Raw genomic sequence first — 15,791 nt, 5'->3', positions numbered from 1 at the left:
AATTACAAAAGTGGCAAAACAAGGGTTAAACTTACAGACACAGATCCAATATGGGATCAAAATTAACCCTTCCCAGCTACATGCTAACTCAAATCACGCATACAGTGGTGTCTTTGTGTATGTGAATGTGGGTAGAAAACACATGACTTCTAGATAACCATTCATGCATAGGCCTTTCTAATGTCTGACACAAGTATTCACAATTTAGTTTGAAGAAATAGCCTTATGCAATTCCAGAAATGAAAGTTATAATCAAAATCAGGTCTTAGAAAATGATGAAGGCCTGTTTTCATTTTGATACAGGTTTTTTTCTTTTTTTAATCTTTCGACACTTTAACTTTGCTATAAAGAAATTCAAATTATGTTCCCTAATGGTCTTTGGTGTGCATTTTACAAATTGAAGAAACAGAATGAAACAGAAGAAAGAATCTACCATTGGTAAAATGGGTTTCATTTTTCTTCTTTTTTAATATATTGGTTTTGAAGTAGATTCCCATAGGAGTAGAATTTCCTTCATGAAAGTTGAAACTGAAGAGTTCTTTCCACAGAGAAAGGCATATGATAAAGCAAAATATGCTTTCCATTCATCTCCATAATGAGGTTGAATTTTCAGTGAGATCACTGAGACATGTGGGCATCATGGCTGGAATTATCAGATAGGGCAAGGTCCATCTCGGGATAAAGCCACAATAACAAAGAGAAAATGATCAACAAGAGAATTTGCTTTTCCTTAGTGCTCTTTGCCATGTACAGCTGGTAATTCCCAGAAGATCTGGTCAGAGGCTTGTCTGGCGACAAGGCTGAGCCGAGTCCATTCTAATGCAGGTCTTTAGCACAGCTTAGGAGAACTGGTCTAGGCCCAAAGGGTCCCTGCAGCCTGATTTAGAGAGCTGCGTGTTTGCGACCAAGGAAGAATGCTTCACTGTATGGGCATAAGCGCATAGGTGAGGCAGGGGAAGGAGGCCTCTACTGCTACTTTGATATCTTTGTCTAAACAGTCAGGGGGTATTTTCAGACATCTTGAACTCATTTTTTGAAAGTCTTTTCCCATTTTATCCAGCAAGAGTTCTGTTGCCCTGGCAGCTAGTCTGAGATGTGCAGATAGCTTTCCAAATGCCCTTATGCTTTCTATTCACTCTTCCCATCTCCCTGACTGTTCCAGGCCCAGGCCTCCTCACCAGTCTCCCCAGCCTTTCCCAAATCCATGTTTCAAGCTGCAATCAAAGTATCCTGTAGATAATGCTCCAAATTCTTTCTAGATTGTGTAGCAATGCCAGATAAAATACCAGATGCCTAGTTAAATTTCGGATAAATAATAAGTAGTTTTTCAATACTTGGGACATACTTTATACTATAATGTTACTTGGTATTTATCTGAAATTAAAGCTTACCCAAGCATTCTGTAGTTTTACATGCTAAATTGGTAAATTAGGGCCATGTATACTCTGGCCAAACCTTGCTTAAACCTCTTTGGATATTACAAATTTTTTCTGTTGTCCAGCTGCTTGCAACTCACTCACTCAATAAGGCTGTATAGTCTGGAATCCCCAGAGCAGACCATGTGACAAGGGCTAGAGGGAAAGCATTTTGAAAAGTAGGGAAAACACTGGTAGGGAGCTGAGAAACAGCACAGGAAAAGGAAGCCAGACCCACAAGGGGGGATTAGAGCTAAATCCCTGGGGAAATTTTGGGAAACTTAAAACACACTCAGAATTATCCCACTTGAAGGAGATAGGAGGAGAAGGAACCAGGGTGTTTTCATATTAACTGCACCACTCTGTCATTGGTTCAAGGCTGCTATTGGAGATGTCAGTCCTCTCAAGTTTTTTTACCAGCATTTCCCAAAAGAGGGAAGAATGGCCTTCCGCTGTCCTGAGGGAAAAGTCTCAGGTGGAGATGCAGGTACAGACGGGTGGAAGTGCCCTGGGAACAAGGACATTTTCAAGCCAAGGGACATAGTTAGGGCAATGACAGGCCTGCTCTACAGATAATGTTTTCCCTCTTCCAGGTTTCTTGCCTTTACTACTCTTAGACTCCTCTTATCTCCCCACTGCTCTTTGTTCTATTCACTGTGCAGTATTTAATTTAGATGCCACTTCTGGAGAAATTTACCCCACCCCCAACCTCACCCACTCTTACCACCAAAACTCAAATGCTTCCCCTGTGTGCTTTTTTTTTTTTTAATAGTTTTTTATTTTTTTAATTTTAAAATCTTTAATTCTTACATGTGTTCCCAAACATGAACCCCCCTCCCACCTCCCTCCCCATAACATCTCTGTGGGTCATCCCCATGCACCAACCCCAAGCATGCTGTATCCTGCGTCAGACATAGACTAGCGATTCAATTCTTACATGATAGTATACATGATAGAATGCCATTCTCCCAAATCATCCCACCCTCTCCCTCTCCCTCTGAGTCCAAAAGTCCGTTATACACAGCTGTGTCTTTTTTCCTGTCTTGCATACAGGGTCGTCATTGCCATCTTTCTAAATTCCATATATATGTGTTAGTATACTGTATTGGTGTTTTTCTTTCTGGCTTACTTCACTCTGTATAATAATGCTTAGTAATTTTCACTCTATCTTTTTTTAACTGAAGTATAGCTGATTTACAATATTGTGTTAGTTTCAGATATACAGCATAATGATTCAGTATTTTTGTAGATTATACTCCATTATAGGTTATTATAAGAGAATGGCTATAATTTCCTGTGCTATATAGTATATCCTTGTTGCTTACCTATTTCACACATAGTAGTTTGGATCTGTCAGTACCATACCTCTAATTTGTCTCTCTCTCCTTTTGTAACCCTAGGTTTTGGGTTTTTTTTCTTTGAAAGATTTTTTAGTTAATTAATTAATTTCATTTTTGGTTGCAGTCAGTCTTTGTTACTGCACATGGGCTTTCTCTAGCTGCAGTGCATGGGCTTCACAGCGTGGTGGCTTCTCTTGTTGTGGAGCACAGGCTCTAAGTCCTGGGGCTTCAGTAGTGTCAGCACACAGGCCCAGTGGTTGTGGCTTGTGGGCTCTAGAGCCCACAAGTGGGCTCAGTAGTTAAACGGTGTATATTGCTCCACAGTACGTAGAATCTTTCCAAACCAGTGACCTAACCCTGTCCCCTGCATTGGCAGGTGGATTCCTATCCACAGCACCACCAGGGAAGTCCACAAGCTTGCTTTCTAAATCTGTGAGTCTGTTTCCATTTTGTACGTATGTCTCATTTGTATTATTTTTAGATTCCTCATAAAAGTGATATTATGTAATGTTTATTTTTCTCTGTCTAACTCATTTACTAAGCACAGTATTCTCCAGATTCATCCTCATTGCTGCAAAGGGCAATATTTCACTCTTGTTTATGTCTGGGTAATATTTCATTGTGCATATACACCACATCATCTTCATCCAGTTATCTGTTGAGGGCCACTTGGTGCTGCTTTTCAGCCAGTTTAGTTATGAACATGTGTCAAAGTATCATTACAACTTCGTGGTGAGGAAAAGGCCTATGAATATGCTAGTTAAAGATTCTTTCTTGGTGAGAGATTTTATAGTCAAAAGAATGATTAGATAGTCATTGTTGAATCAGAGCAAGAAGGAAAGAATATTTGGTAGAAGTTCATCAGACTTTCAACTGAGAGTCATCTGGATGGTGAGTTACTTGATTCCTCAGGGCAACATTTTAGCTATTAAAATTTGTAGGGAAATTATTTAAAAGTTAATCAGAAGTAATAATTTCTCCCAAAAGGACAATATGACGTATATCACTCAAAGCATGTTCTTTTTCACATCAGGTTTGGAACAATTTTTTTCTTTTTTGAAATGTTATTACATGTTTTTCCTATCTTGCTTGCCTCTAACTTTTTGAGGATGATAATTGTATCTGGTTCCTGTTATATTCCCAGTAGCTAGTATAATTTTATAGCCTTAACACACAATTTAGTGGGGACCAAATAAATACACGTTGAATAAATATTTAATATGTGCTTTGGATACTACTAATCTGATACTAACCTGGTAATATAACCTTGAATTTTGCTTCTCAGCCCTAATCAAAAATGTGTTTCTGAAAAATAATTTCAGCAGGAACTTCTGGTATCCAGCCCAGCGTGAAAGGATCCTAGAAGTCACCACTCTTTTCTAATAAAAAGTAAGAACTTGGACAAATCAAGGACTCGATCTGTCACAGCAGTGAGGATTATTACTGTGTATTATAGGGTAAAACACTGCGCCCCAAATCAGTGTGACAAAGGTCAATTTTGGCTCCTATACCAAAATTATTATAAACTGTGTGACTTAAACAAACAAACATTTATTTCTAACAATTCTAGAGAAAGACCAAGATCATGGCACCAGCAGATTCATTGTCTGGTGAAAGTCTGCCACCTGGTTCATAGATGACTGTCTTCTTGCTAAGTCCATACACAGTAAGAAAGGGCAGGAGAGCTCTCTGAGTTCTCATTTGTAAATTCAATAATCTTATGAGCCTAATAACCTTCCAAAGCTCCCGCCTTGAATACCATCATATTAGGAATTAGGATTCAACATATGAGTTTTGAGAAAACACAAATATTGAGTAGGTAGCTTTCTATTCCTGAGCTCCCCAAATTCACGTTCTTCTTGTGTGCAAAATACATGTGTTTCATCCCAACAACTTCAAATGTCTTAATTTGTTGCAGTATCAACACTGAAGTCTAAATCCAAAGTCTAAATATATATCATCTAAATCAGATATGGATGAGACAGAAGGTAAAATTTATCCTGAAAAGTAAATTCCTCTATAACTTTAAACCTCTCAAATCAAACAAGGTGTGTGCTTCCAAAATATAATGGTAGGGTGAACAAAGGCTATACATTGCCATTCCAAAAGGGAGAAGTAAGAAAGAAAAATGGACTTTTTGTTGTTCAGTTGCATCTGACTCTTTGTAACCCCACGGACTGCAGCAAGCCAGGCTTCCCTGTTCTTTACTATCTCCCAGATTTTGCTCAAACTCATGTCCACTGAGTCGGTGACGCCATCCAACTATCTCATTCTCTGACATCCGCTTCTCCTCCTGCCTTCAGTCTTTCCCAGAATCAGGGTCTTTTCCAATGAGTCAGCTGTTTGTATCAGGAGGCCAAAGTATTAAAGTTTCAGCTTCAGCATCAGTCCTTCCAATGAATATTCAGGATTGACTTCCTAAGTACGATTGACTGGTTTGATCTCTCTGCTGTCCAAGGGACTCTCAAGAGTCTTCTCCAGCATCACAGTTGAAAACATCAATTATTTGACACTCAGCCTTCTTTATGATCCAACTTTCACATTTTACATGACTACTGGAAAAACCATAGCTTTGACTACATGGACCTTAAGGACTGCTGCTAAGTCACTTCAGTCGTGTTCGACTCTGTGCGACCCCATAGATAGCAGCCCACTAGGCTCCTCTGTCCCTGGGATTCTCCAGGCAAGAATACTGGAGTGGGTTTCCATTTCCTTCTCCAATGCATGAGAGTGAAAAGTGAAAGTGAAGTCGCTCAGTCGTGTCCGACTCTTAGCGACCCCATGGACTGCAGCCTACCAGGCTTCTCCATCCACGGGCTTTTCCAGTCAAGAATATTGGAGTGGGTTGCCATAAGGACTAGTGGTTTCAAATCAAAACCTAACCTGGCAATAACATTAAGGCTTGAGGCTCAGGAATAATCCTCTTTGGCTCAAGGTTCTGCCCTCTGGTCCCACTGCGGTAGCCTCTTGATGACTCAGTGGGGTGCTGTTCATGCCATGCTGTCTGCAGTGGCCCTGCCCCTGCGGCAGCTCTGCTGGGGCCCTATCTTAGAGGCTCTGGACAAGGATATGCTAGACCATCTGAACTGGAGAGGCAGACTCACCTTTTGAAACCATTCTGCCCCGCAGCCCCTTTCACTCCGGGACTGCGGTGGAAGTGACAATCCTGATGATATCTGCATCACTTTGGGAAGACAGGGTATCATTCTTCCCCTATCTTGGACAATAATGTCCGGCTTCTGCTGAGATGGTCCTTTAGGTCTATGATTCATATCCACATTAATTTGCTTATCAAATTATCGCTTGACTGTGTCCTTAATGTTCTCTTTAGAATACACATTCTCATTTTTGCAGCATTGATAGGTTGATAATTTTCCAAGTCTTTAAGTTCCAGTTCTTTTTTGCTTAACAATTCTATTTTTTAAATAAAAGATTTATCTCTTGTCACATCTTACTGTAAGGAGACAGAAAGAACCTTCGACATTTTCCTTAGAGATCTCCTCAGCAAAATATCAAGTTTCACTTTTCACAAGTTCTATCTTCTATAAAACACTACAACATGAATACAAATCAGTCAGGTTCTTTGCCATTTTATAATAAGGATCATCTTTTCTCCAGTTTCTAATAACACGTTCTTCGTGTCCATTTGATATCTCATCAGAATGGTCTTCACCATCCATGTCTCTGCCAATATTTTGTTAAGCATTACTCAGGTATTCTCTAAGAGGACTGAAGCTTTCTTTACAGTCTATTCTTTCCTTTCTAAGCTCTCACCAAAATCACCTTTAGTGATCCATTCAAAATGTAGCCATTACCTAACAAGAACTTCAAAACTCTTTCAGCCTGTACCCACTATGCAGTTCCAAAGCTGCTTCCATGCTTTTGGGTATTTGTAACTCTAAAAAGCCTCTTGATGAAAGTGAAAGAGGATAGTGAAAAAGTTGGCCTAAAGCTCAACATTCAGAAAACTAAGATCATGGCATCCAGTCCCATCACTTCATGGGAAATAGATGGGGAAACAGTGGAAACAGTGTCAGACTTTATTTTTTGGGGCTCCAAAATCACTGCAGATGGTGATTGCAGCCATGAAATTAAAAAATGCTTACTTCTTGGAAGGAAAGTCATGACCAACCTAGACAGCATATTGAAAAGCAGAGACATTACTTTGCCAACAAAGGTCCGTCTAGTTAAGGCTATGGTTTTTCCTGTGGTCATGTATGGATGTGAGAGTTGGACTGTGAAGAAAGCTGAGTGCCAAAGAATTGATGCTTTTGAACTGTGGTGTTGGAGAAGACTCTTGAGAGTCCCTTGGACTGCAAGGAGATCCAACCAGTCCATTCTGAAGGAGATCAGTCCTGGGTGTTCTTTGGAAGGAATGATGCTAAAGCTGAAACTCCAGTACTTTGGCCACCTCATGTGAAGAGCTGACTCATTGGAAGACTCTGATGCTGGGAGAGATTGGGGTCAGGAGGAGAAGGGGACAACAAGAGGATGAGATGGCTGGATGGCATCACCGACTCGATGCACATGAGTTTGGGTGAACTCCAGGAGTTGGTGATGGACAGGGAGGCCTGGAGTGCTGCAATTCATGGGGTCGCAGAGTCGGACACGACTGAGTGACTGAACTGAACTGAACACTGTGACTTCATAGAATCAATTTTCAATATATATACCAATATATATATTTCATATATATATATATATATATATATATATATATATATATATACACACACACACACACACACAGATTTATTAAGAGGAATTGGCTCATGTGATTATAGAGGATGAGAAATCCCACAGTCTGCTGTTCGAAAGCTAGAGACCTAAGCTGGCAGTATAGTTTAGTCTGAGTCTGAAGACTTAAGAGGCAGGGAAGTCAATGGTATAAATCTCAATCTGAGGGCAAGAGATGAAATGAGATGTCCCAGCTTAAATAGTGAGGCAGAAAAAAAAGGAGTAATTTAAAGAAGTAATTAAGTGAAAATTAAATCACTAGGGTGGATGTTAATCCAATGTGACTGCTGTCTTTGTAAGAGAAGAGGTATGTGTGCCCACAGAGGAAAGACATTGTGAGAAGACAGTCACCTGCCAGTCAGAGAGAGAGGGCTCAGGCAAAAAGTCAACCCTGCCAATTCCTCTAACTTGAACTTTTAGCCTCCAAAATTGTGAGAAAATAAATTTCTCTTTTTAAAGCTACCCAGTCTGTGGTATTTTGCTATGGCAGCCCTAGAAAATGACCCACAGTGACTAACCGACAGTTTTTGAAATCTTTTTTCACACGGCCTGAAATCTTTTTTTTTACCAGGGAATCAGGCCTAGAAGGAAATAGGACTAAGGGAGAATTGATTTTGCTTAATATCCAACATCCCAAGGCAAACTGGGGATTAGCTCAGGCTGTTATCCAAGATAGTTGTGCTGCTGATGTTGAGATAGTGAGTTTTCTTGGGAGGAAGGGCATTGCCATAGAAGTCCCTAGGCAGCAACAACTCAAACCCAGAAGACCAGGCAGTAGCATTGTTCTTCCAGGTAGTCAGTTTATTGAGTCAGACTCCAGACCATGACCTGATTCTCAGAAGCAGAATTCAAGCCCCATCATGTTACCCAGCACAAGGGCCTGGCAAAAGTGTAGTGTATGGCCCATATTCTTTTCCAAGGCACCTCCTCTCCCACTGGAATCCCAGGTAATGCCTTGAAGCCTTGATGGCTAAAGGATAAAACCTGTCTCCTGGTCAAGCACAGATTAGCTGGGGTGAGGCAGGGCAGGGCAGAAACTGAGCCTTAGCCCAGTGATACAGAAAAAATCCCCAGAATATTGAAGGGAGTATGTTCTCCTCCCCCAAGTGAACTTTTTCCTTCGTAGAATTTTTAACATTTCTCAGAGAAGAAGAAGGGAGTACTGTTATCTTTGGAATCCAGTTTGCATAGGTGTCACTTTGAATAAATAGTGGCCAACTTCAAATAAGAGCAACTATTCCCTCTCCCTGCTCCCCCAGGGCAGAGGCTGTGATCTTATTCTACCCGCCCCTTCCCACTCTCACCATCACAGTCACAAATGAGGGTTCTCAGCCCTGCATCTTCTGGCCTGGATGAATGCCCAGTTCAGTTCATAAATTCCTCTCTTATAATTCCCATTTGTTCCATCATCACCAAGCATCCAAAATAACATTCTCATACTCTTTGCAATTTGATATTTCTGATACGCAGGCTATCCAAAGTTCAAAGCTCAGGACGGGGGCCCTTTCTGCTTAGGTTTAAGGGCTGAACTAGAGTAAATAATTCTCTAGAGAATTGGAATGCTGGACAGAAAATTGAGGCAGAAGAAGCAGACTGACCAGAACCTCACTGCAGGGACTGATCAGCATGGAAGACCAGTGCTTTCAATGCATGGAGGCCCAAGACTTGCTGGATACTGAACTGAAAACTACGTCTATTCCCCTCTGCCCACCACAGGCAAGATGAAAGTTCCTAATGCCCCTGTTCAGCCCTAAGGTTGTCAGAATCAGTCAGAGTGGGTCTCCCCAGATCCATCAGTGTGGGCCTGTTTGCCTCACAGGACTGGGACTTGGGGTGAGCAGGACTTGCCATAGTTAATATAGTCACTGGGGATCTTCTCATTTCCAGAAGAGCCTAAGCTTGGAGTGGGCGACTTTCTAGAAAAGAACTCCAAAGTACTGAGAGATTGAAACTACTGCCTAAAAGCTCCTGGTGGGTCAGATAGACAGTGGCAGTATAACATCCATGTCCTTGATGTATTAAGTGAAATATAATTCTCTCACAGTTGTTACAGAATTACAAATGTGGAGCCATTTCCATTAATACATGCAACTTCCTCCCTCACACACACATTCCTGACAGGTGAGGTCTCCAGGTGGATAGCCGCATTGGTCCATTGGTTGCCTTGTAGGTATGTAAGCTTCCTCTCTCCCAGGAAACTGTCTGGGCTGCTGTTAGAGAGAAAATTGCATTGTGAGAGTCAAGTGGGATCCAAATCTCTGGCTAGAGCCTCAACTTTTAAGTGTGGAGAAAAGAGAGCAATGGCTCTCTGCTGTGGGAACAAGGCCATCCAGCCATGGAAGCCTGGGGTTCTGCCCTCTGTAGTGAAGTGCTCCTATTCTATGACTATTTCACCAGAATGTATTGTTCTTCACACTCTTGGTATTATTGGATATATGCAAATTAGCCTGACCAAATACAGGCTGGAAAGCTAAGGTGGCTCTTACTGATAGTAGATAGCTTTTGAGTGTTAGTACTGATATATTTCTGTGGCCAGAACTGTCACTAACCTTGGAGTGGGGGACTTTGCATTTAAACCAGTGCAGGTAACATCTGACTACTACTTCACCTTTTTTTTCAGTAGACGAATATCAGTAACCTCAGATAGTCAGATGACACCGCACTTATGGCAGAACTCAAAGAAAGAGACACTAAAGAGCCTCTTGATGAAAGTGAAAGAAGAGAGTGAAAAAGTTGGCATAAAACTCAACATTCAGAAAACTAAGATCATGGCCTCTGGTCCCATCACTTCATGGCAAATAGATAGGGAAAGAGTGGAAACAGCGGCAGAATTTATTCTTTTTGGCTCCAGAATCACTGCAGATGGTGACTGCAGCCATGTAACTGAAAGATGCTTGCTCCTTGGAAGAAAAGTTGTAACCAACCTGGACAGCATATTAAAAAGCAGAGACATTACTTTAAAAGCAGAGATATTACATAGCTAGTCAAAGCTATGATTTTTCTAGTAGTCATGTATGGATGTGAGAGTTGGACTATAAAGAATGCTGAGCACTGAAGAATTGATGTTTTTTTTTTTTTTTTCCCCATGTAAAACATTGCTTTGAGTTTTAATGTTTATTTCCCCAAGATAGCCTAGCCTGCACTCTACTTGGATAAATTTTACAAGCTAGTTTTCTGCTGCTTCTAGTTTTAAACTTTAACCATGTTTCTGATGACAAGGAATGCTGCAAAAATACTCTAGTTCAACAAAGAGTTATGATCACAAAATAATTTTTATCCATTCTACAGTGTTTCAGAATTACCAGTTGATTTTTAAACACAAAGTAGATATAGATGCTAATGGTGGCTAATCTGGTATGTTTCTTATAGCAAACTGTTGTTCATGCAACACTTGTGCTCAAAGGGGAAGGCACAGGATTTCCTACAATGAGCCACCTTATAAAGAGTTCTTTTTGTACAAATTAATTTATGTCACATTTAATTTAGTGTGCATAACCTCAAAACTGAGGTATTATTCCAATTTATAAAAACCACTTGCATAACTTTTATGCAAGTTTTAAAAATACAAAGTTTTCTCCCTAAAGTGGCTCAAAATAGATTGTTCATGGCTGCCTACATCTAAGATAAAAAGATTCTAAAACAATTGAACAGATTAGGCATATTATTAAAGGTGTTCAAACCATTACTTGATTTGTACATCTACTCAAACCTCTTCATCGGTCTTTATTCAGCAGTACATATACACCAAATTCCATTTTAGAAGTTTCCATATCATTTTCATAGAAAACAAAGTTTGAAAACAAGTAACATTTAAACACAGCACGGTATTCTACCACAACTGAAACTTTTTTCTTCTTCTTCTTTACAGGACTCAACAAAATCTAAAAATGAACTAGGCTGTAGATTTACCTCATGCAAAGATCTTTATGTTATCTCTGAAAATGAAAAGGATGGCTTTTAAAAGCACATTTTACTGTTTTATACTATTATGGCAACTTGTGTACTGCAACACAGTCTATTTTGAGGGAAATTTATGATTTTTTTTTTCATGCAAAAATCTACACAAATTAGTTTTGATGATATGGAAAGCTTTTCATAGCATCAAACATTCATCTGGTGCAAATGCACAGGGAAACCTTCCTGAAAGTTTTCTGACTTGAGAAGCAACTAAAAAGCCATACTAGGTAAAGTAAATAAAAACTAAAAACAAAACAAAAAACTCCCACAAAAAAAAAAAAAACAACCTTAAAAAAAAAAAAAAGGAGGGGGTGGGAACAGGGAGGAAGGGAAATAGAAAACACAGGCTGCAGAGTACACCAATGTCTGCTGCTGAACTGGTCTTTGTTTTCATGTCCAGTGTACAGTAACACTTATGATCTCACTCTGATGATTTTACTAGGTTTGTTATCAGCCCCCTGAAGGCAAATCAAGCTTGCATGCATTCATTACAGCACCACAACCATACTCTCGTACACAGTCACTCCAGGACTAGGAGTCTGCTTCATGAATGAAGAGCCCTAGATTTGAAAAGATGAACCTGGCTCTCCATCACTGAGCCAGACATTCATTCAACACTGTCCACTCACACACTGCTTCATAGCAAGGCCTGGGCTCGTTTTCCTTTGACTTTTATGGGCATTCTATTCTTTTATGCTTACAAGGCTTGAAGATGACAGTACTGCACTTTCCCCTCAATTGATACAAAGTCAATGTTCCTTCTCAGGCACTGAAGATCTGTGACCTGTAGCCCTTTTTACTTTGAACAACCTAAATAAGCATCCATGTAGAGTTTTCATTACATTTTGCCACTCATTCTCACTCGCACCCACTCGCCATCTTGACCTCATTTGGGCATTTTCTGTGATTCCAAATGAAATCTTCACATTTTCTTTCCCGATTTAATGCAGCAGCAGATCCCATGAGCCAAGCTTGATGGATCAAACCTTTTTATATATATGTGTATATATATATATATATATATATATATATATCCCAGTGCTGCATTGTACCTAACTTCCACAACATCTTTCTAAAACTGGAACCCTTCTGTTGGTACATTGGCAGATGAATTGAAACCAAATGTTCCACCTTGTATTGCCTCTGGAACAAGGCTAGGATCTTCATCAATATCATCTGAAGAGAAGAACTGATCAATGATCTCATAGGCCAATTTGTAGATGTCTTCATTTTCATGATTTTGAAGCTGTTCAATTTTCTCCAGTCCTCCACATTCTTCTATAAGATTGGCTATGGTTTCTGCCTCATCTTCAGCCATTTTTAATATATTACTTAGTCCATCGAGTACTACTTGCACAACTTGTGCATCTTTTACAGTCAGCAAGTTGCAAAAAGGTGGGATAACATTTTGTTGGGTTAGGTAGGCCACTTGATCTTTTCTTCCACTAATTGTGAAGTTACTTATGGCCCATGCAGCTTCTTTCTGAGTGCCAAAATCTCCCTTATCCAAAAGGTGTATTATCATTGGTACAAGATTGGCATCAATTACTGCTTGAACCTGCTGCTGATTTCCTGCAGTGATGTTATACAGGAACCACACTGCTTCTTTATTAATTTTCTCTTTGGGATTTGTCAGAAGTGCAGGGAAGTGTGAAAGAGCATCACAGTTTAAAACTACTTGTGTTTGCTCATCAGTTCCAGTAACCATATTGCCTACAGCTCGAAGTGCTGCCGTCTGCACTTTAACTTCCTGGTGGCTGAGAAGAGGAACCAAATGAGGGACTATTCCAGAGTCTATTACCATCTGTATCTGTTCATTGCCAGCATCAGTAAGGTAAGAGAGGGCCCAGACTGTATCTACCAATATATTTACGTCTGTGTGATGAATTAAAACACAAAGAGCTGGAAGAATCTCCTGAATGGTTTCCATTGGGGGTGGTGGGTCTTTGTGGCGACATAGGTTGACCATAACCCAAGTAACATTTCTTAGGAATGTTATAGGAATAGATGGACTTATGAAGGAAAGTAAAGGTTTCACAACTCCAAGACTTATGACATAATCTCTACACTGTGGCCCATCACCTATGATATTTCCCAGGGCCCACACTGCTTGCTCACAGACATTCTGATGGGGTGAATGGAGAAGCCTCAGGAAAAGTGGCACAGCATTAGACTGAACTACTGCTTGAGTTTGTTCAGAGGTTCCAGATGCAATGTTTGTCAAAGCCCATGCCGCTTCAAACTGTAAAGAAGGATTGTCATCTCTTTCAAGACAATGGACTAAAATAGGCAATATTCCAGATTTTATTAAGTCATCAATTGGTGATTTTCGATCACTGGACAAAAGCTTCCTAGCAGCTTGAACTGCACTTAATTGAATTCCTTGGTTATCACTGGACGCATTTCGAACTATAGCTTCTAGAGAGGTATTTTGCACTCTATAATCACCATCTATGTCAGAGTCTTCACAGATATCTTCATGTGGTACATTCCTCCTCTTTAAGAGATGTTCATCTCTTTTATTCTTTCTTAATTCAACTACAACTTCATTTCGTTGTCTTCTCATAGTCGTGAGCCACATCTTGCTCATCCACATCAGCTATATCCACAGTAAAACACAGGCCGCTGGAAGGCACTGTTAGCATCACCAGGAAGGCCTCTCACGCCGGGGGTGTTTTTTTTCAACGGAGAAGTTGACTCCTCCAAGTCGCGGCCTTTGTTCTTGAAATTCTTGAGCCGTTGGTTGTCCAGTTTCTCGTTGTCCGCCATGGCCGGGCCGGTGACTCCTTCCCCCGCCCGGGCCCCGCGGGATCCGCCCCAACCACCACGCCGCACCGACACTCCCAGGAACCGGGCCGCTGCCTGAGCGGCTGTGCCCGCCGCTTCCTTCCTCCTCTCACCTGCCTTCGCCGCGGTCTTCGCCTCTCCCCGCCCTAACCCCAGCGCGACCGCAGCTCCGGCGAAGACAACTGCGGAGCCGGGCGGCGGCAACGGCGGCGGAATGTGCTGCCGGCTGCGAGGGGGAGGCAGCCTCGATCTGAGGGCCCCGGCGCCGCGGCCAGAATTGATGTTTTGAACTGTGGTGTTGGAGAAGACTCTTGAGAGTCCCTTGGACACCAAGGAAATCCAACCAGTCCATCCTAAAGGAAATTAGTCCTGAATATTCATTGGAAGGACTGATGCCGAAGCTGAAACTCCAGTACTTTGGCCACCTGATTCGAAGAACTGACTTATTTGAAAAGACCTTGATGCTGGGAAAGATTGAAGGCGGGAGGAAAAGGGGACGACAGAGGATGAGATGGTTGGATGGCATCACCGACTCAATGGACATGAGTTTGAGTAAGTTCCAGGAGTTGGTGATGGACAGGGAGGCCTGGCGGGCTGCAGTCCATGGGATCTCAGAGTCGGGCATGACCGAGTGACTGAACTGAACTGAACTTTGTGAAAAAAGGAAAGTTCCATGTTTTTAGTGAGTCAGGCCTATCACTGAGTCAGTCTGAATCCTCCTCACTTCATCTTTACATGAAATGTGACTGCTTTTGCTAGAGTCACATAGTTGCTCAATTTTTCTGTATATAATTGTATAATTTAGTTATTAACTTTATTTTACAAAGAACCATGTTAGAAGTCAATTTTATTATTTATGTTACTAGAGAGGTTTTCTAAGAAACATAAATATTAAAAGAAGCAAACATCTCGCCCATAGCTCAGGTGATATCTTTAGAAAAATCACTTTAAAATTGGAAAAAACTTTAGCTTTAAGAATCATAACTTTTTAAAAGTTAGTAATACTGAATTAAAACATATTCTAATTTTATTCTAAAGTGATCTTTATATGTTTCTTATTTCTATAGCAATAAAAACTTCCATAATTCTTATAAATGCAAGTGGCATTTCCTAAGCTTCTATAAGGAAAGCAGTTATATGAAGTTATTTCTGTTAGTAAATATTGCTAAATTGGTCAGTCTCTTTAGAGCTATTTAACTTCTTAAATCATTTTAAGCATGTATCTGTTTTGAAAGCAGATATCTATCTTATGCTTGAAAAACAATTAAGTTAAAAACTAAATATGCTTTGCTGTTTACTGTCCTGTGTAGTAAGGACTTATTTTTGAGGTTTAAGATAGAGGAGTGGGGAGGGACAGTATGCCACATTCTTAGTCACAAAGGATTTTTACTCTGATCCTTTTGTTTCTTGTTATCTTGGATCTATTTCTGTATAACTTGTAGCTTTACAAAACTCATAGCTATTTTCTAAAAAAAGAATTTGAGGCCTAACTGCTGATATGTAATTATAGCAGTATTATTATGTCTCTTGGTGTAATCCACTATAATCAAAGTTG

General features: G+C 40.5%; 1 protein-coding gene across 1 annotated transcript; it reads right to left on the bottom strand.

Moving 5' to 3' along the window:
• Positions 1-12,488: 12,488 nt before the first annotated feature.
• On the bottom strand, positions 12,489-14,311 carry LOC128047840 (importin subunit alpha-3-like). The gene is made up of 2 exons (XM_052640225.1): positions 14,148-14,311; positions 12,489-14,034 (listed from the first exon to the last, which is right to left on the bottom strand). Exons 1-2 carry the CDS (start codon positions 14,216-14,218, stop codon positions 12,522-12,524), a joined length of 1,584 nt encoding a protein of 527 aa, XP_052496185.1. The 5' UTR covers positions 14,219-14,311; the 3' UTR covers positions 12,489-12,521.
• Between the last annotated feature and the right edge of the window lie 1,480 nt (positions 14,312-15,791).

Source organism: Budorcas taxicolor, chromosome 1, assembly GCF_023091745.1.
Source record: "Budorcas taxicolor isolate Tak-1 chromosome 1, Takin1.1, whole genome shotgun sequence".
Lineage (NCBI taxonomy): Eukaryota > Metazoa > Chordata > Mammalia > Artiodactyla > Bovidae > Budorcas > Budorcas taxicolor.
Note: the sequence above shows the minus strand (reverse complement) of the source record. Positions and strands in the feature narration are given on the sequence as shown.